The sequence below is a fragment of the Sorghum bicolor genome, chromosome 4 (genome assembly GCF_000003195.3).
Source record: "Sorghum bicolor cultivar BTx623 chromosome 4, Sorghum_bicolor_NCBIv3, whole genome shotgun sequence".
In the NCBI taxonomy this organism is placed as follows: Eukaryota; Viridiplantae; Streptophyta; class Magnoliopsida; order Poales; family Poaceae; genus Sorghum; species Sorghum bicolor.
Genome location: NC_012873.2, coordinates 68,343,205 through 68,363,372, shown reverse-complemented (window position 1 = coordinate 68,363,372; position 20,168 = coordinate 68,343,205). Strand labels below are relative to the sequence as shown.

At 45.7% G+C, this 20,168-nt stretch overlaps 4 protein-coding genes across 5 annotated transcripts; 3 read left to right on the top strand and 1 right to left on the bottom strand.

Moving 5' to 3' along the window:
- Positions 1,277-3,025, top strand: LOC8056254 (pentatricopeptide repeat-containing protein At1g61870, mitochondrial). The gene has a single exon (XM_002454793.2). The coding sequence runs from the start codon at positions 1,392-1,394 to the stop codon at positions 2,649-2,651; it is 1,260 nt and encodes a 419-aa protein (XP_002454838.1). The 5' UTR covers positions 1,277-1,391; the 3' UTR covers positions 2,652-3,025.
- Positions 4,649-9,168, top strand: LOC8056253. The gene is made up of 12 exons (XM_002454792.2): positions 4,649-5,091; positions 5,726-5,842; positions 5,946-6,135; positions 6,373-6,518; positions 6,597-6,768; positions 7,001-7,062; positions 7,334-7,415; positions 7,808-7,865; positions 7,958-8,088; positions 8,310-8,402; positions 8,521-8,591; positions 8,695-9,168. The coding sequence occupies exons 1-12, from the start codon at positions 4,832-4,834 to the stop codon at positions 8,801-8,803; spliced, it is 1,491 nt and encodes a 496-aa protein (XP_002454837.1). The 5' UTR covers positions 4,649-4,831; the 3' UTR covers positions 8,804-9,168.
- LOC8084455 lies at positions 10,785-14,451 on the top strand. 2 transcript variants are annotated; one of them, XM_002454791.2, is made up of 11 exons: positions 10,787-11,041; positions 11,170-11,213; positions 11,298-11,378; positions 11,568-11,675; positions 11,883-11,974; positions 12,388-12,462; positions 12,563-12,632; positions 13,363-13,464; positions 13,620-13,734; positions 13,883-13,945; positions 14,098-14,451. In XM_002454791.2, exons 1-11 carry the CDS (start codon positions 10,876-10,878, stop codon positions 14,178-14,180), a joined length of 999 nt encoding a protein of 332 aa, XP_002454836.1. In that variant the 5' UTR covers positions 10,787-10,875; the 3' UTR covers positions 14,181-14,451. The 2 variants fall into 2 exon arrangements, with proteins under 2 accessions (XP_021314857.1, XP_002454836.1); XM_021459182.1 differs by lacking the exon at positions 12,388-12,462 and having other exon boundaries at positions 10,785-11,041.
- On the bottom strand, positions 15,194-19,038 carry LOC8056252. The gene is made up of 3 exons (XM_002453045.2): positions 17,554-19,038; positions 16,999-17,438; positions 15,194-16,920 (listed from the first exon to the last, which is right to left on the bottom strand). The coding sequence occupies exons 1-3, from the start codon at positions 18,949-18,951 to the stop codon at positions 15,474-15,476; spliced, it is 3,285 nt and encodes a 1,094-aa protein (XP_002453090.1). The 5' UTR covers positions 18,952-19,038; the 3' UTR covers positions 15,194-15,473.

The following is a 20,168-nucleotide window of genomic DNA, read 5'->3' as shown; positions in this document are numbered from 1 at the left end:
TCCTCTCCTTCCCTCACTCAGCGCCGCACGCCTACAACCTCCACACGGCGCCGCGCCTCCCTTCTCCACTCTCTCCATCTTCTCTCCCTCACTCCACTCTCTCTCCCTCCCTCCCCCAATGACCCTCCCCTTCTCTCCTCTTCGGGACTCCTCGCGGCCTCGTGGCGCCGGAGAGCACGGACCGCGCCTGCAGGGTCACCTAGAACGGCATTAGCGCCCTCAGCGCCACCCATCCCTCTCTCCCACAGGTATGCCCTCCTTCCTCTCTCCTCTCTCATATACGTTCGTCACTCCTTCCTCTCTCTTTACAGATCTAGAAGGCAGCATGGAGGCGAGGTGCAGGCCACGATGGAGATGAGTAGCGTGTAGATTTGGAGCAGGGGGCAGCGTGGAGGCAAGCAGCTGGTGGATCTAGCGTCCCCCTCCTCTGAGCGTGGCATCCCTCACCTTCGAGAACGGTGCGGCGCGACCTCCCTATCCTCTGAGTTCCCGACACGGATTTGACCTCTAACCGGCCACCAGCGGCGGATCTAGTCACCAAAGGTGGTGGGAGCGCAGATCCGGTCAGCAGCAGCGTCCGATCCAGCCACGAGCAGCGGCAGCGTGCGGAACCGAGCTCGATGGGTTATCGGGCTCAGTGGGCTTTTTTTATTTACTAAAATTTTTTACGGAGGTGGGCTCCATAACTCAACCGCCTCGATTAATAGATTAACCGAGGCGGTTGGCCAACCACCTCGGTTAAGGCCACGATTAACCGTGACCTTTGATCCGAGGCGGTTGGAAAAACCGCATCGGTTAAGCGATTTCGCCCGCCTTGGTTAAAAATTTTTGTTGTAGTGGTTCCTTGTGGCATAACAGTTGGCCAGATCATGAGGGGGGAGGCGCCCAGAAATATAGCACCTCACCTACCGAGCCATTCCGTCCGATGAGAAGAAAGAACAAGACGGTACAACAAGTACACAACGATGTTTGGATATATGCGAATCTTCAAGGTCATGAATGCAGGTGGCCTCAAGGATAAGGGAAGACATTGCAAATATAGAGAGCCACGCTAGAGAGGGAGTAGAGTCCATCTTATGAGTTTTGGAGTTTGATCCTTGGTGTAGCTTTGTCTATTTAGGAGGAATGTGTTCTCTTGTATGCAAAACTCATTTTCCTCTCTTATTCGAAAGACAGAGCTCTTGTCATTGCATTTGAAATTCATCGTGTGACATTTGAGCATTAGAAGGGGGCATTTCATTCATTCTATTCTATACGCGCACGCTGGACTTGGGAATTTGTGGGCCGTGAGGAGAAGTCAGTCCAGTGGGCTCGCCAGTTAAACCCTTCCTCCTTCTTCCCTTCTTCTTCCCCACAAGGCCCGAACCCTTCCTCGCGCCTCTCCCCCCACCATGGCCTCCGCCGCCGCCGCCCTCTGCCGGAGCCCCTCACTGCTGAGCCGCCGCCACCTCCTCGTACGCCTCCTCTCCACGCAGACCCAGCTCGCTACCCCACCGACGCCCACCACCCCTGCCGACCTCTCCCGCCTCAAGTCCTCCATCCGCGACGCGGCCACCAGCCCGGACGCGCTCGCCACCCTCTTCCTCTCGGGCCTCCCGCACCCGGCTTTCCTCGCCGACCGCCCGCTCTTCGCGCTCTCCGTCCACCGCCTCGCCTCCGCGGGCCGCCGCGACCTCGTCGCCTCCGTCCTCTCCTCCTCCCTCACCGCCCTCCCCAGCCCGCACCCCTCCGAGGGCTTCCTCCTCCGCCTCATCTCCCTATACTCCGCCGCGGGCATGCCCGACCACTCCCTCACCGTCTTCCGCCTCGTCAACCCGCCCTCCGACCGCGCCCTCTCCGCGCTCCTCTCCACCTACCACGACAATCGCCTCTACGACCGCGCCGTCCGGGCCTTCAACACTCTCCCCGCCGAGCTCGGTATCAAACCGGGACTCGTCTCCCACAACGTCCTCCTCAAGGCCCTCGTCGCCAGCGGGGACATCGCCGCCGCACGCTCGGCGTTCGACAAAATGCCTGACACGGCTGGCGTCCAGCCGGACATCGTCTCTTGCAACGAGATCCTCAAGGGCTACCTCAGCACTGGCGACGATGCGGCCTTCGATCAGCTAGTTAAGGAGATCGCTGGACCCAATAGGAGGCTCAAGCCCAATGTCGGGACATACAATCTCCGGATGGCCATGCTGTGCTCCAAAGAGAGGAGCTTTGAAGCTGAAGAGCTGCTGGATGCCATGGGGGCAAATGGCGTCCCGCCCAACCGTGCAAGCTTCAACACGGTCATCAAGGGGCTCTGCAACGAGGGGGAGGTGGGTGCTGCCATGGCTCTCTTCAAGAGGATGCCCGAGGTGCCCAGGCAGAAAGGCAAAGGGGTCTCCCCCAACTTTGAGACCTACATCATGCTGCTCGAGGCCCTTGTCAACAAGAATTTGTTTGATCCTGCCCTGGAGGTCTGCAAGGAGTGCCTGCACAACAAGTGGGCACCGCCGTTCCAAGCTGTCAAAGGTTTGGTTGAGAGTTTGCTCAAGAGCAGGAAGGCCAAGCACGCGAGGGAGGTTCTCATGGCCATGAGAAAGGCTGTCAAGGGTGACGCCAAACAGGAGTGGACAAAGGTCGAGGCTCAGTTCCCGATGTTGCTTGCTGACAAGAAAGCCTAACGACCAGGATGTGGGATCTATGTATGCAATAGCTGGACCTGGCCCAACAGATCACCATTTTACAGCCGACTTCTGTTATTGCTCAAAATGGTTTATTTTAGATGAGATTTGCATTTTCAATTAATGGGATGGGTGACTGTCGATGGTTAGTCATTCAGTCATGTCATGTATGCTGAGTTATGACACAAAATGCTTCTCATCCAGGCATGCAGATTCGTGTTTTTTTTTTTCAAATTCATTTTATATTCTAAGTTCCATGAACTCAGAATGCATGCCATATATCTTTGGTAGTCACATGTTATCAAGATGAGGGCAAGGAGCAACTATTTTCTTGACTTTTTGCAAAGAGAAAATAAGCTAATTATTATGGTTAACCTTTCCTGTTGTATGCGTGACCAGATGTTGTCATGTGGTTACATTTCGCAACACGGATCTGCTGGCATTTTGTTTTCTGAAATGTCATTCCAAATTGTAGGCATATATCAATTTTTCATCATTTTAAGATGTCGCTCTGAAACTTCACGTCTCATTTTGAGAATGAAAACACTCATTTCAGGATGAACTCCCCTAGGTGTGTTTTTGTTGGATATTCATGTTTAGCGATGCTATGTTAGGTTTGTGCCGTGCGTTAGTGTTGCAGTTGGTTTTCCTTGTTTCCAATGTGATGTGTAGTTTTTACTGCCAGTTGAAGTGCTATATGCCTATATATTATGTAATTTGATTCCTGTTTCACGTCACTTGGCTGTGATGTTGTATTATGTTACCTTGATGAGCTGACTGAAGTGGTTTCAGCCTATTAGCGGTTAGTGGCTGTGTTAATTCTCAAATAGCGTCAGGCTAGCTATGTTCCAAGTTTTCTGGGTGAATACCAAGCGAAACTTATAACTGTTACTCAGGATAGCTTGTGTGGATAATATATTCAGCAGAACCTTTTGTTGAATCAATCATCATGCCAGGATCCTGAAATAAGTAGGCATTGACAATTCGCCTCAGTTACATGAAGGGTGAGATTATTTCGCTTCTAAAGTCTAAATATGCTGCACCAGGTGCCTGATTTGCTTGTTTCCCTTGTGTTGGATAGTAGATATTCATTCTGTTTATTTTGATGTTTCTAACTTTGCTTCTTGAAGCTGTGCTATATCTTTTCGTGTTTCTAACTTTTGTTCTTGATGTTGATGAAGCTGTGCTAGAGTATCAGAGCTTTGCCTTTCTGAACTCGGAAATGTCAAAGGCTTTTTTTTTTTTTTTGAAACCGGAAATGTCAAAGCCTTCGCCCGTCATTGTAACTAGTTCTACTGGCATGCATGGTGCTGAACAACTTCTGGAGTATATTTGAAGCTAAGTTGGTTGTTATCTGGTGGTGAGTGACGTTTGACGACCTGATTGTATTGGAATCTTTGCCACATATATTTTTACTGTTTTATTATAATACGACTAGTGAATATATTTATGTTACACGAGTGGTCATTATCTGTATGTATTGATGTATTGATTTTGGTGATCACTGCCTATTCATATTCGTATTTGAGAATGTTCAATCCATATTTACATCCACTATAAAACATGAATATTGATGTGAAATAGACTATCTAATTTGTATTCGATCAGGTTCCATGCCATAGGACCACTTTCAAATGCATGAAATTCAGGCTTTGTTTAGTTTCCAAAAAAAATTGCAAAAGATTTAAGATTTTTCGTCATATCAAATCTTGCGACGCAAGCATGGAGCATTAAATATAGATCAAAATGATAACTAATTGCACAATTTGTCTGTAATTTAGGAGAAAGATCTTTTGAGTTTAGTTACTCCGTGATTAGACAATATTTGTCAAATACAAACGAAAGTGCTAAAGTATTCATTTTACAAAATTTTTTGGAACTAAACAAGGCCTTAGAATACGTGTACTACTAGACCTCCATGGAAAGATTCATAGCTAGCACGGCCCATGTTTCTTTTGCAAAAGAAAAAAAAAGGATGGTGGTTGGGCATTATCAGCATCACAGCCCGGCCCAGCCCAGCGACAGTGATGTTAGTTCGTGCTGTGCTGTCCTCCAGGGCGTCGGCGTCGGCGGCGGTGGCGCCGTTCCGGCGAGCCCTCTCCCCTCCGAATCCTACTTCTCCTAGCTAGCGCTGCCTACCCTGCCTCCCTCCCACCCTCACTGGCGCCTCACCATGACCCATGTCGACCTTCCCTCCACCCCCCACCGCCGCTAGGAGCCCCCTCGCCAGGGTGCGCCTCGACGACCTGGCCCCGTTCGACGGCGCCTCAACCCCGGCCTACGCGCGCGCCGTCGAAGCCATCGCCGCTTCCCTCACGCGCCACGGCGCCGCCGCCGTCGACCTCCCTGCGGCGGATGCCGCTGTCGTCCGGTGCGCCCTCGAGTCCGCGCGCGCCTTCTTCCGCGCCCGCCCCGGCCTCTATGTCTACCGCGCCGGGAGGTACCCGCCGCCAATTCTGCTCATTCTGTTCTGTCACCTCACTTCACTGGATGGAGGGCTGCTGCTGCAGCTGGCCTATTGCTTTGCGATTGTACTATAAAATTCTAGTAATAGTTGCAGCAGCAGGACTTCTAGATGCTGTAATAAGTAGTCTCACACTGTGCAATGTGGGAATGCTCCGGAGCCTTTAACTTGAATGGAGTTAGTATGCTGATAACACACTGAGATGTAAGATGTCTGTTGGAACTGTGAGCTGTACCCTATATATTAGTGCTAGAAGCATCATGCTGCTGAATCATCCGTAAAGCATTTCAGCAATGTCACTATCTGAAATGTGTTCACAAGTTGTTGTGTGTGCTTCATATCCAACTAGCTTCCTGTATATAATTACACAAGGCATCCCAGTTGTACCCAACTATTGCTTAGTGCATAGTACCCTCTGTGCACTTGTTATGGGATAGCTATATCTTTCAACAAAATCTCAGTTTTATATGTAACATAGTGTTTTTTTTTTCCAAACAAAATATGTTCACTTATTGATTCACCATATGCTCTTATCAATGCCATCTTCATCATTTTTTGGTTTACATTTATCCTGTCTGCAATACCTTTGCTTTAATCTACTCTATAACAGGGCTCTGGATGATGGGGAGTTGTCACCTGCTTGCATGGCTGATGCTTTCAGATGTTTGGGTAAGGCAGCCCGTGCTGCTCTCTGTGCAATAGCACGGAACCTTCGCTTACGTTCAGAGTAATGCACTTTCCCTTTCCTTTTAGTTTATTTTGTTTCTGTAATGCCTTCGTGTTCACATTTCTTTTTTTCTACCAGCTAAACGTTCTTCTTTGATTTCCAGTGCTTTCAGCCATTTGCTTGATGACAACCCATTGCCTCTTGATGAGGTTTCAGCTTCAGAATTGACGGTGTCATTTTCTCATGGACACCCCCAAAGCAGCCAGGCACCTATGGTGGGCCTCAGATCATCAATGGCTGAAGTTGATAGAGGTTTTGTTACACTGGTTGCTTCTGACCATCCAGGAATTGAGGTGTGAAGTTGCTCATCATGTAACTCTTTTGTAATGTTTATCCTGAATGGCACAAATAACAAATTTTGTGTCTGGTTCTAGTATTACTTTTGGTATGATGCACAACTGTTCTGTATCCTCCTCCTGTTTAGTCAATTAGTGTTTCTTCCCTGGTTTATATTTGACTGACTTCGTCACTGTGTCTTGTCGCTAGTGTGTTTTCATCTTTTAATTCCTACTGTTTATCTTCTTTTGCAGGTTTGCAACCCAAATGGTCATTGGTACCCAGCAGATGCGGGCTCAAGCCCTGATGTCCTATTGCTTTTGACTGGAAGAGCCTTGAGTCATGTTACTGCTGGTCTACAGCTAAACTCTCAGTACAGGATCACTAATAATGAAAACAGGTGAGGGTTGTGGGCTGCTAGAAGGATTAAAATTTTCCGCTGGCATATCATTTATTTTCTTTCTCCGTTATCTTCCAGGGCATCACTCATGTTTAGGCTGATGCCTCGTGTCAATGCTATATTGGACTGCTCTCCAATTTCAGCTGCTGGGCATTGCATACCACAGATCCACCGGCCCATATCTGCAAGCCAGTTTATGGATGATTTGCGTGCTGAAGAGAATGTTTACCATCACTCGGAAGCACCACTTGTGAGTATACATCCAAAGTTGCATAATTTTCATCACATGCATGTGATCTTATAGTACATTCAGTTACAGTGATGCATGAGATGATGAGAGCCAGTAAACCTCTTGACTGTCTTTAATAAGAGTAGTAAAGTGCTCTATTGAAAACTAGATGGGTGCTGTTTATTTCAGAGCTTATTTCATCACAAGCCTTAAAACTCTGCAGTTGCTTATACTTTGCCAACTTGGGATGCAGGAATCACAGGGAAACTTTGTTAATGAACCGTCGCTCAGAAGTGTGCTCTCAGACCCTTTGTCGTAAGCTCTTCCTTGTTGAATGTAACACTTCATCCCAAGATCAATGCCGTGCATATAGTTTCTGCTTTTCTGCATGGATCCTTCTATGTCTGTTGTTCTATATTTCTTATCTTAATATTACTAGTAAAGAAGAGAGGCACTTTTAGACATGCTGGATCAAAAGAAAGTTGCCGAAAGCATACAGCTGCAAAATTCAGATCATGACACATCATTTAATCACTTGGCTTACAAATGATGAATGTAGCCACATAGTGATGATTTTTTTTTTCAGTGGGGCTTTTCTTGAAGATGCTATGGTTCTCTCATGTGGGCACTCGTTTGGTGGCCTCATGCTAAAGAAAGTTCTTGAAACGGTACATTCTGAGACTTTGTATTCAGTTTTTTTTTTGGTGAAATTCGGTTTGTACATCTCCGACATCAAGAATAAAGTTCTATCCTTCACTTTAGGTATTGTTCTTTTAGACACGATCGGAATCAATCATTACCCGGAACCTTTGATTCGTCTGATTATGGTTTTATATAGCTCGGTCTGATGTACCTGCAACTTCATAGTTAGTAGGTGAATCCCTTATAAGCAAAATTTCTCTGTTCTGGAATACAGTACAACTGAGACAGTCATTAAAATCAGAAGCCACATTTGTCATAAGAAATTGATAATGATTTAATAATCCATGAAGTATTTTTGGTAGGAGCTAACATGCAACTGAGACAGCATACCATTTTTTTTAACTTGTTATCTAATCAGGCAAGGTGCAGCATTTGCAACGGAGAAGTTGATGAGGCCTCCTTATTTCCTAACCTTGGTATGTTTCCATGCTTATTTTTTTGACATGAATGTGGTATTGGACATATTCCGTTTGCTCACTTACAGTTGACAGTATTGAATGTTATACAGCTCTAAGAGCAGTGGCTACAGTGGTGAAGATGGAAGACGATAGGAGGCTCTTTCATAATGCAGCCCTTCGAAAGCGCAGGAAAGAAGTGACTGAGCATATGGATGCTCAAAGGCGAAGCGGAAGTAGCAAGGTGCATAATTATTGGAACATGCCTCCCTCATATATAAGTAATGTGCTGTTTGCTGTGTACCACCGTAACGCAAATGGAATTAAAATTAGTTCAAATGGTGTTTCTTGCTGTAACGTTCACAGCTTTAGTTTGTTTCCATTTACATTGCCAATGCTACAGCCAAACAGCACGTGATATTGTTGTATGATTTTGAGATAGTTTTCTGTTTGAGCATCTAACAGGACAGTATTGAGCTGGGGTTAGATGCTGAAAGCCCTAGAGCGTTCAAGGGGGTGCAGTACCCGTTCGTGGCGGGTGAGAGAGTCGTGATCATGGTACATGGAAATGCATTGTTTGGCGACAGCTAGTCAGCTACTATCAAGAATGAAATGGGGGTAATGGAGAACAATTTTCTGAGAGCTGGACTCTCTTCCTCTTTGTGTGTGTGTGCAGGGAAACAAAAGGACGCCTGATAAATTCGTTGGGAAGGAGGCGGTGGTGACATCACAGTGCCTGAATGGCTGGTATGCGTGTGCTGCTGGTTCACTCGTTCAGTATTGGGATTCTTTTCTTTTGTGCTTGGGTTAGAAGTTTTGCTTAGTGGCAGAAGCCGTCCGGGGAGTGCAGGTACCTTGTGAAGGCAGTTGATAGCGGAGAAAGCATACGGCTGCAGTACAGGTCGCTGAGGAAAGCGGGGGAGCTAAAGGTGCAAGCACTCCTGCAGAGTAGACAATGAAGGAGAGCCGGCCCGTTGATTTTGCAGCAGCGTTGCTTGTGCATACACGGGATTTTCTCCCTTCTTCACTCTTATTGTCTTGTGTAGCACATTAGGGTTCTCTTGTTTGTGTCCTCCTGTGCGTTGGAAAGGAAAATGATCTTGTACAAATTTGCAACCAAGTCAGTTACAAACTCTGACCATGTCCATCCACGATTGTGGTTGTAGGAAGCTGATTGTGTCGTGTCTGTTTTATGGACTAGCCGTGTCTTTGTGCTTGTTCCCCAAGTCTTGCTTGGAAGGGGATAGCATACGTTAATGGTTGCAGTTGCAGCTGCTTATAAATTGACTATCCTGATTAATTAATTTAATTTAATTGCAATGCCTTTTAGAATCCATCACACGACACGACAGTCTTTCTTGTGTATAGCCAATTCCCTCGTTTGTAGGGCGTTGTTTAGTTCCGAAATATTTTCGGTTTCGGATTTGGGTAGTGTAGCATTTTTATTTTTATTTGATAAATATTATCTAATCATAGGCTAACTAGGTTTAAAAGATTATCTCGTGATTTACAAGCAAGCTGTGCAATTAGTTTTTGTTTTCGTCTATATCTAATGTTTTATGTATGTGCTCTAAGATTTAATGTGACGGAGAATTAGTTTTTGGTTTTTAGGGTGAACTAAGAGCATCTCAAACGGTTTTGCATTTGGGATTTGCATTCTTGTAATTTGCCAAAAATCGTAAAATGAGGTATCTAACGGTTTTGCATTTGGAGTTTGTATTTTGAGCAACTTGGCAAATGAGAGAGCAAACTTGACATAATTATCAGGCTTGGCAAAAGCCCGATTGCGCGCGTCTCCCGATCCCCCGCGCGATCCGGACTTTTCTTCGCGCCATATATGCTCCATCGATCGCGATAGGAACCCCCCAGTCCTCCACGCACCGCCGTCCGCTGCCGATCGAAGTCGCGAGGGACTCCATCCACGCGCCGCCGTTAGCTGCCGATCGCGACCAACTCCATCGCGCAGAAACTCCCTCCACGCGCCGCCATCCGTTGCCGAACTCGTGAGAGACTCCATCGCGATAGAAAATCGCCGCCTCACGCCATGAGTTCAAGGACGGCCTCCGTCCCTCCCATGAAGAAGTCGACCACGTGGAAAGAAACCGTTACCACGCGCCACACAAAAAAAAATCACATCTAGATTCACTTTGAGTAAATATCAAATCAATTATGCAAAACGCTTAGATATGACCTAAACAAGGCCTAGGTCCTGTTGGACTTTCCTGCTCCGAGTCCGAGGGAGCACAGATGCAACCAGATAGCCTGCTCTGGACACTGAAATTAATTAGGTATGTGAGGGCCCACGATTGCTTCACAATCAGAGGCACAACCCTTTCAAGATGAATGAATGTAATAAGATGTCAAAACAGGCATGCTCTTAAGATCTTAAGATCAACGGTGCATGTTCGTGCATGTCCTATGTGATGTTTTTTTTTGACCAGTTATGGTGTGAATTTATTTGGATGCACTTGTACTTAAATCAATCTGCGTGTGTTGAAGTAAAAATTATTTAATTTTTTTCACTCTAATCCACACTGGTACACATGGATTGAGATTGAGATATAGGGCCTGTTTGGTACAACTCACAACAGCTTCATGAGCTGTTGTGAGCTGTTTTTTTTTTTTTTTGCCAAACACTTATTTTCAAAACAGCTTCATAGGTGAAGTTGTTTTCCCCTTCTCTCACAAAGACATAAGTTGGGATGAAACTGGAAAAAGGTAGCTTATTGCAGCTTCTCCTTCATTTCTCTCTCTCAACTATGCATGAAGTAGTTGGTGAAGCTATTTTGTGAAACACTTTTTCCAAAACAGTTTAGCTTCGTCTAGAAAGTTAATTATGAAACTATTTTCTAAAAAAATAGCTTTATTAGTGAAGTTGAGACGTGAAGTTGAGACGTAAGAAACCATAATAAACAACAAGTCGGCACGCACCTTCTCCTGTGCAATTTTGACCACAGTCGACACCAAGAGAACTCCGACTTCTTCACTTCAATCCAGACACCGTCTCTCTCTCTCACTGACACACACACACATGGCGCTGCTGATGAGCCTTGGCGCCGCCGTGTACTCCTACTTCTCCACGGCAACCGCGCCGCCGCGTCCCCGAAGATGCATCCTGTCGTTTCGCGCCGCCGCCTCCCCTGCGGCGCTGGACCGCCGGCGACGGCCGCAGAACGTGGCGGGCGATTTCTTCGTCGGTGAGCAGAGCTGCAAGATACAGCTTCTTTCTTTTCCTTTCCTCCAACAACAACAAGAGCTTTGCCTGACTGCCGCGCGGTGTTTGCCTTTTCATTCACGGTTTCATCCCCTCGGCGGCGGCGCGCAGACCAGCGCTGCATCGACTGCCAGACCTGCCGATGGATGGCGCCGGTAAGCAGCTAAGCTTACTCTCATCCTTCAGCTTCAGTCCTTGGCTATGGCTAACACTACCATCGCGTGCCGACATGTATGCAGCAAGTGTTCAAGAGGGTGGATGGCAAGGCCGCCGTAGCGGCGCAGCCCAGCTCCGAGGAGGAGAGGACCAAGGCCCTGCAGGTTTCTCTGCTCCCCCCATATTATATCCTAGCTGCATGTATGTAGCTTGTGTGCTGCTGTTGCTGGCCCTGGCCCAACTCTGAATGCTTTCTTATTGTTTCTTGTTGTTATTCAACTCTGAATGCTTCATATACTAGCTGCAACACCACTATCTTTCACAAAGTTAAATTTTGTGTGTGATTTTTCCAGGCGCTGCTCTCCTGTCCAACATCCTCAATTCACACTGAGAAACCTCCAAAGGACATCCTTCAAGTGCAAAACATGTTTCCTCTTCCAATCGACGACAAACTACTCCCAGTATGCATTCTTTCAGAGTCTCCTTTTCCTTATGGCCTTTCTCAGTCCGTGTATATGTATAGCTGTGGTTGAAATCTTGTTCTTTTTTTGTCTATATATATTTATGTATTACATAAGAATCTAAGATGTAGTTACAGTTCTGCCAATATTTATGAAATCTTCAGTCTGGTATACTATGCAATCACATCACCAACATGTAATGTTCAGGGCGTTTATCTCTGTGGGTACAATTCTGAAGACTCATATGGGGCAACATCCTACCTGGTAATTCATCCACAAGGAAACATACTGATTGACAGGTACTACATGGGTCTCCAACCACTAGCTAGGAATCCAAATCAAATAGTTTCGCAATGTAAGGTTGATGCTCCATGTTCATCAGTAAAAGTATTTTCATAATATATAATTCTTTCTATTTGAAATAATACGTTTTTGTACAAATTGGTAATCAAAGGAACAGCCTGTATACCGTGTCATTGCCTATTAAGACCGCTGTTTGATGATCTGAGTATATCTATACTATAAAGAAAAGAAGAAAGTTGCACAAGTCTTTTATGAGACCAAAAAGGGCTATGTTCCTGGCAGAGTTCACCTTGAGCACAAAGTTTTATGCTTTTAATTTCCCTTTGATGATTATGTACTTCAGAAGCAGAATTCTGTGTTACAGTCATACAGATGCTTTAATATATATATATCTTTTATTTTATTTTAGCCCAAGGTATACTTCAAAGCTGGCCAACAATATTGAAAAGCTTGGTGGAGCGCGCTACATGTTTTTGACCCACATGTATGCTTGGACCTCAACCATACACAATTGTGTTGTTTCTTCATGTAGTTGTCATCTTCTATTGGAAACTCAAGGGATCTCACTAATTACCACTATACAGTGATGATGTGGCGGATCACAGGAAGTGGGCTGAGCAGCTAAAATGTGAAAGAATAATTCATATGGGAGATGTAAGAACTGCTCGCTATATCCTTCTATTTGACATGATAGAACAGCATAATTCCTAATATAATTTTAATTGCGAACCCCATGTACGTTATTTGTATCCATTTTGTGACTCTGCTCTCATATGTTGATTAGCAAGGCCTCATCCTGAAGAGTGACAAAAGCACACACTGCCTACATATTATGCTTCTACTTCAATACATCTGCTTCTACTTTAATTAATATGCATGATAAGTATTGCAGTTTGGGCACTATTAAAGCATTCGATATTCATATATCTTATTGAAAACTGATTAGTGATTTAGATAATCTATAGTGCTTCAAATGGAGGAAATTTCCAAAAGAAATAAAGTTACAATAAGAATACTCCCTTTGTCTCTGAAAGCTTCAATTCCTAGAGTTGTCTTTTAAGTAAAACTTTTTAAACTTTGACAGAATTTCTAGAAAAAACGCTAAGATTTATAGTACCAAATTAGTACCATTGGATTCATCATAAATTATATTTTCATAAGATACTCATTTTATGTTGATGCTCTTTTCTGTAAAGTTGGTCAAACTTAAAAAAGATTGACTGGCACGGATTCTAGGAATTGAAGCTTTCAGGGACAGAGGGAGTAGTTAGCAAGCATTCATCGCCTTAATAATGTAGGTTCCATTTATTCCTGCCTCCCAGTATACTCTGCTCTTTCGAACATGTCCCGATGGTCTTTTACCGCAGTAACCATTCTGATGCAGGTGGAGGAGGCTACTGCAGATGTTGAGTGGAAACTTGAAGGAAATGGGCCATGGAACATAGGAACAGATTTTGAATTTATCCATACGCCAGGCCATACCCCAGTAAGAAATTCAACCTAATAATAGACTTGAATCCAAGCGCAACCAGTAACAATCCATTTTTAGCGACACCCTGCCATTACGTTCAAAAAAGATTTAGCACCTTGCTCGTTACCCCATTGCATCTAGTTTGATAATCAAGTCAAATATTTTTCTAGGGCTCGGTGTGCTTGTATTACAAACCGCCAAAGGTGCTGTTCACTGGAGATCATGTTGCAAAGTCAGAAGAATCAGACGACCTGAATCTCTTTCTGATGTACAGCAAACAGTCAGGTAGAAGTGTTGATCCCCTTCCTGATAGTTTTCATATCTAACCAGTGATACCGATGAATATTTACCATTTTACTTTCAAAAAAAAAAATTATACCATTAGCTTGGAAATCTGATTGTTATGTCTGTCTGTTGTGCAACAAACTTGCAGTGAGCCTTCAGCTGGAAAGCATAAGGAAACTATTGGAGGTAGAGTTCGAATGGCTTTTACCTGGTACGCACTCCTCCAAATATATCCCTATAAGTTAGCAAATTTCAATTGGATTTGTAACCCATTTCTACTTCATATTACTTTTATCTATTCTATGTTGTTTATACATTTGTTTTTTTTTATTAAATGGTGTACTGGAATTGACTTGTTCACAGGGCATGGCTATCGAATTAGGTACAAAGATGTGCAGGCCAAGAATGCAGCCATGGAGTCCCTCCTAGCTAACTACTTAAGCTAGGCCGCCTAGGAGCATTAGTGCTCAAAATAAGGATTGCAGGAGGCTGAATGTTGATGCTATATTTCCAGAGAATAGTGTGCATGAACTCTTGAATGTGCATTTGTTACCAGAGAATGCAATGCTTTTGTACTCCCGCCGTATAGGATTTAGATATCGTTTTGGACAAAGTTTAGGTCAAACATTAGAAATATAAATCATCAATAACTTTAAAATTATTGAGTTTGTAAATGTGAAAATTATATGAATAGATCTGTCTTAAAAATGCTTTAAAGTTGTGTTTTGGAGACCGTGTAGCTATCCTAAACGACATCTAGTATGGTTATAAATTACTCTCTCTGTCTAAGAAAACAAGCAACAATGGGTTGCGTGCCAAAAAAAGTAGATCATTGACCAAGTTTCTAGTGAATATTATTCATACTTATGGCTTCAAATTAATTTATTATAAAAATACATTTCGTAATTAATCTAATGATATTTTTTTGAAATCATAAATATTGATGCTTTTTAGTTATAATTGGTCAAACCTAAGACACTAAAACATGACACTGTGCTAGAATTGCATATTTTTGTGGACAGAGGGAGTATAATACAACTGCGGACTGTACCTTCTGCTGCACACCAAGCAAATGAGGGGGTGTTTGATTGGGGGTGTTAAAATTTAATAGATTCTGTAGCATTTTTGTCTTATTTGACAGTTAGTGTCTAATTATAGACTAATTAGACTTAAAAAATTTGTCTAATAAATTACTCTTTAGCTGTGTTTTTAGTTTTGTAAATAGTCTATATTTAGTTCTCTATGCATTTGTATAAACATTCGATTTGACGGGAGTTAAACTCTACCGGCAACAACCAAACATGCGTGAATCAAGCATACGTGACTCGGTCCACTGAATGTTTTTCTCAGCTTTTTCCAGAAATTGGTTATAAGATGGTATATTCAAGAATACAGCACAATTGAAAACTCTCTACTTCACATCTCCTCGGCAGTACAGCTAGGGGAAAAAAGCAACAAATTGTAGTCAAAACTTGCAATGGGGATCTCTGCGTATATCAATATGTATTCTTGATGATACCAGTGAACAAAACTGCTCTCTGCCGGAAGTTACAGGCTTACAGCTCCCAACTCAAAAAATCCAAAAAAAAATGCCTCTCCAACCTCAATGGTAAAGAGAAAAAAAGGCCTCAAAAAGCATAAGCCCCCAAACTCTCAATGTTCACTCTGTAGTGTTACATAAGGTACAAAACTGAACAACATTGGTACAAAACTGCACACCATTGGCCACATAAATCCTCTCAAGAAAACAATGCTTCCAAGTATTCGTCGACATATGCAAGGCATGGCCAATGATCCGTCCTTATCCTGATCAATGTTGAGGCACGGCCTACCTCCATCAGAAACAGGAGGTGATACCTGGGTGGTAGGAATATCATGACCCGAATGATTCCCATATCTCGTTTGCATTCATGGCCATACTGCTCAGCACCAACACCAATCTCGTCGTCATCTATGAGCTGAAGTTGGAGATTGTTGTCCGGTGAGTATGGAACCAGTGCATCAGCACCTACACTGTTATCTGGGACATTTTCTTCCCACATGACATTCTTAATGACTCCGTTTCCTCTCAGGATGGTTACAAGTGAACCTCCAGAAACACTAACAACAAAGGAAGCCAGATATCTTTCAACAGCTCCAATCAAAACCTTTGGAGTTACCTCCAAAAGTTTAACAGACCGAGTTCCGTTAATGGCAGCTGACCCTTTCCCTCCACTCAAAGGGAAAGTTTCTCGACCTGTGTTAGTAGAGCTATCACAGGCCTCCCATAAAGCATGAAACAGATCCTGGTAGTACATAGCCACACCCTCTCTTGGAGTATCAGGTGGTACACTGGCCTTTAGAAACATGTCCTCAATGCCAACTGTAATGGGTTTAAGGGACCCTGATAAAACTTGGCAGTTCTCAGTGTTTGCTTCAACTGAAACATCAATAAGGCCAGGTGAAGGCTCTTGAGGTTCCAGTTCTATCATCACTGAAGCACAATAACTGGATTCTTCCCTGTTCTGATTATCTATGGGGACGATGTCCATACCAGAACCTGGAGGTTCCCCTAGGATGAAAGGAATATGGCATGATGGAATTTTCCCAAAATGTGCACTTGATGAAAATGTAATTGTCACTGCATAAAGGGCAGGCAGTTCATCAGCCCCATCAGAACCTGAAACTGGCAAATCTAACTCCCAAGCATCATTAAATGGCTCTGAGTTGAATCTAAAAGTGCACTGTATTCGTATCTTGAAACCAGATGAGTGTAGGTAGTCTGGAATGCACGCGAAATACCTTCTGAGAATCTGCAATGTTGCAGCGCCTTTAGAGTCCATCACACGTAAAGTTTCTTGTCTATAGCCAATTCTCTCAATTGTAGGTCCTGTTGGATTTTCTTGATCCGAGGGAGCAGAGCTGACATCCTGTATACTTAGAATGGAACCAGATGGTCTGCTCTGGACACTGAAATTAGGCAATGTGAGGGCCCACGATTGCTTCACAATTAGAGGCACAACCCTTTCAAGATGAATGTAAGATGCCAGATCAGGCATGCTCTTAAGATCTTGAGCAGCACGCGGCGATGGGATGTCATACAAGGAACCAGGATGAGAAGGTGTGACACCTGAAGTTTGTTCTCCAACTCCCATGATATGCCTCAGTTTCTTCCCAGGAACACAAGATAAAAGCCGCAAGCAAATCCTGGATGGATCATTTAAAGTGATGAGAAGACAATCCAATAACAAATAACACAGATCAGGGTTATAACTTAAACTCTACCTGGCATGGTCCCGGACCTCCAGATCTGGGAAGGATTCGATAGTGAGCACAAGAAGGCGTGAAAGGGGAAGGAAGATATGGGAGCTGTGATGATGCTTCAACATGACACGACAAATGCCCACAACTTTGCTTCCCTGAGACCATGACTTCAGCTCTGTGTCTGGTCCATGCTTCTTGGTGAGAGAAACCATCTGCTTGGTGAGCAATTCTATTAGGCGGTGCTGAGGCACCATCTCATTCTGTGCAATCTTCTCAAAAATAGGGTAGTATGATGCAAGCTGGTAGCCTGGCTCAAGCCTTGGAAGCAGACGCTCGTCAAGTGTCTGGAGCAATCGCTCCCCAGCCCACTGATGTGAGTTGCATGCTAGCAGACGGTTGGTGAAATCAGCAATCACTGGGACTAAACCATGATGCTCTGATGCCAAATCAACCATGATAGCCTGCATACATAGTGACAACAGAAAGACTTGCTAAATTGGTTTGAACCATAATGAACTTGTTGTCTTGCATGTGTGATGGATGTGCCTATTGTTATCTATCTCAACAAATTTCTACCTGTAAATGGTGGAAGATAGTAGAATTCAGGAGCTCACCAGCCCCGGAGCAGCTGTGAGGAGCAGCACCAACCAAGACACTGTGCAGCGCTCGGAATGCGACACCCGTTTCAGTACTCCATGCTGGGAGCCACCTGAAGGCGGAGACGCAAACCAAGCCATCGTCAAGTAGCCCAGTCGCTCTGTCTGCTGCTGCAATCTTCTTCCCATCAACACCAGCAGCAACATAAGCTAGACAATCCAGTTTCTTGGCCTTGAGCGCGAGGGGATCGAACACGGCAGGGTAAAACCATCGTGTCAGACCAGGCACCAGATGTCCGAACCTGCCTGAGCCGAGTAACCAATGCAAAGCCAGCAATCGCACTGCGAGTGGACGGTGCACCTCACTGGCAGCCAAAGCCAGGCGGCGCGCCATTGTGCGCTCATCCTCAGCCCCAAAGGCATCCGGGAACTGGACGAAGAGTGTGAGCAGCGAGTGTAGCAGCATGGGGCTGGACGAGTGCACCATCCCCCCGAACTGCACCTTGATGTGCGCTGCAATAGCTGGCGCCCACTGGAGCACAGCCGACGCGACCTCGGCGAGGATGGCCATCATCTCCATGGCCGCTGCTGGCGTGAGCACCTGTGGCCTGTCCATGAGCAGAGCGAGCACCTTCCTTATGTCCCTGACGTTCACCTCCGAGGGTGGCGCCATGGACGCGCCAGGGGCGGGGGGAGCAGGCGAGAGCAGGTGAGCGGGCACGGCGAAGGGGGTGGGCGGGCCTGCTACCGCCAGGATGGAGGCGCTGGAGGCGAGCCTCCCGAGGCGCACGGCGTGGCGCGCGGCGGAGGCGAGCAGGAGGAGGTAGGACTGCGCGGCCGGGGAGCGCTCCGCGGCGGCGAGCGCGTAGAGGTGGCCGAGGGCCTCGGCGAGGAGACCCGGCAGCGCGGCGTCGAGGGCGCGCAGGGCGTCGCAGGCGAGCGCGCGCGCGGCGCGGTCGGGCGCGTGGTTGGGGCGGTTGGCGGCGGCGAGGAGCGCGTCGACGAGGGCGGCGAGGTGCGGGGCCTCGAGGTCCCTGGAGACGGGCGCGGCGAGGGCGGAGGCGAAGGCGGAGACGACGGTGACGAGCAGGTGGTCGCGGAGCGGGTGGTCCGGCGGGAAGGAGAGGAGGGAGGCGAGGAGCACGGGGAGGCTGGTCGGGGAGGGCGGGAGCAGGTGGTCGTCGACTAGGGAGAGGAGGAGGGGCTTGAGGTGGGAGGGGAGGTCGCGGCGGAGCAGCGAGGAGACAGCGAGGTCGAGGAGCGGGAGGTGGAGCCATCGGTCGCGGCGAGTAGGGTTCGAGGAGGAAGCGAAATCGTCGAGGAGCTGCTCCCACTCCTGCGGCGATAGCAAGGCGGTGGGCGGCGGCTGCCGGTCCATCGCCGGCGACGGACACGTGAGATTGTGATGCGGCGGAATATGTGGGGGAATGGAATGGAAGAATGGGGAGGGGAGGAGTTGGCCACCGTCCTGCTCCTGCCTGCTGGGTTGTTGTTAATTGGGCCTCTCTTTTTCGTGGCCCAACTTCTATCTATGGAACTAAGGCCTTGTTTAGTTCACCCTAAAATCAAAAAAGTTTTCAAGATTTTCTATCACATCGAATCTTTCGACACATGCATGAAGCATTAAATATAGACGAAAATAAAAACTAATTGCACAGTTTAACTGTAAATCGCGAGACCGAATCTTTTGCTTCTAGTTAGTCCATGATTGGACAATATTTGCCACAAACAAACGAAAGTGCTACAATAGTGAAAACTAAAATCTTTTCGCATCTAAACAAGACCTAATACTAAATCAGGCCCAGAAAGAAAATGCCCAAATAACCAGGCCATGTGTCGAAGCACCTCCTCTAAAAAATGTGATATTTTATTTTACACAGTCCGTTTTCGGTTCTGTTTGTTTTGTTTACATTTATCAAAGATCTATAAAACCTATGAATATAAAAAATATACTTAAGTTGTTAGATATCTTAAAAACAGTTATTTTACCTTATAATGAAAATCACCTGGATAGCAACCTTTAAATTACTAAAATTCGTCTAAATAACCCCATAACCTCTGAGACGATTTTTGAATGTGGTTTCACTGACATGGGATTGAGTCAGTAAAAAGAAGAAAAAAACTCAACCACCCCTAACATATCGAGGGTTAGACTACACAACCTATCAACAATAAAATTTAATATTGTAATGGTTAAAGCATACAGTAATAGCCAAATGAACCCTCAAATAGTCTGTAGAGCATGGTTACCCCTCTCTCTCTCTCCATATACTTTCTAGGTTTTCCCACTATGTGACAAGCAATACACGACCTTTTATTTCATTGTCTCCTACTCCACCTCCCGATGTCATTGAGTTCACACAAATGCACTTGTGCCCTTATCTCATCTAGCACCGCATACATCCTTCATCCCTCGCCCTATATCTCTATTCTCTCTTTCCATTGCTCATCTTCTAGGGCTGGGGCGTAGAGGTGGTGGTGGTGCACCTCCAACAACTGCGCTGGAGACTAAGAGGCACGACGCGGAGAAGAAGCGAGGAGGGTTATAGTTGGGTTGGGATTCCAACCTATTGGTGGTGCAGCTCCCGCTTTAGG

Excerpts from the sequence above, each read along its gene's own strand:
- LOC8056254 (XM_002454793.2), top strand. The coding sequence starts at position 1,392 with ATGGCCTCCGCCGCCGCCGCCCTCTGCCGGAGCCCCTCACTGCTGAGC.
- LOC8056253 (XM_002454792.2), top strand. The coding sequence starts at position 4,832 with ATGTCGACCTTCCCTCCACCCCCCACCGCCGCTAGGAGCCCCCTCGCC. Across the intron at positions 6,769-7,000 it reads ATCACTCGGAAGCACCACTT|GAATCACAGGGAAACTTTGT; the intron begins GTGAGTATACAT and ends CTTGGGATGCAG. Across the intron at positions 8,089-8,309 it reads GGCGAAGCGGAAGTAGCAAG|GACAGTATTGAGCTGGGGTT; the intron begins GTGCATAATTAT and ends AGCATCTAACAG.
- LOC8084455 (XM_002454791.2), top strand. The coding sequence starts at position 10,876 with ATGGCGCTGCTGATGAGCCTTGGCGCCGCCGTGTACTCCTACTTCTCC. Across the intron at positions 11,379-11,567 it reads AGAGGACCAAGGCCCTGCAG|GCGCTGCTCTCCTGTCCAAC; the intron begins GTTTCTCTGCTC and ends TGATTTTTCCAG. Across the intron at positions 12,463-12,562 it reads TACATGTTTTTGACCCACAT|TGATGATGTGGCGGATCACA; the intron begins GTATGCTTGGAC and ends ACCACTATACAG.
- LOC8056252 (XM_002453045.2), bottom strand. The coding sequence starts at position 18,951 with ATGGACCGGCAGCCGCCGCCCACCGCCTTGCTATCGCCGCAGGAGTGG. Across the intron at positions 17,439-17,553 it reads CTATCTTCCACCATTTACAG|GCTATCATGGTTGATTTGGC; the intron begins GTAGAAATTTGT and ends CTATGTATGCAG. Across the intron at positions 16,921-16,998 it reads GAGGTCCGGGACCATGCCAG|GATTTGCTTGCGGCTTTTAT; the intron begins GTAGAGTTTAAG and ends TGATCCATCCAG.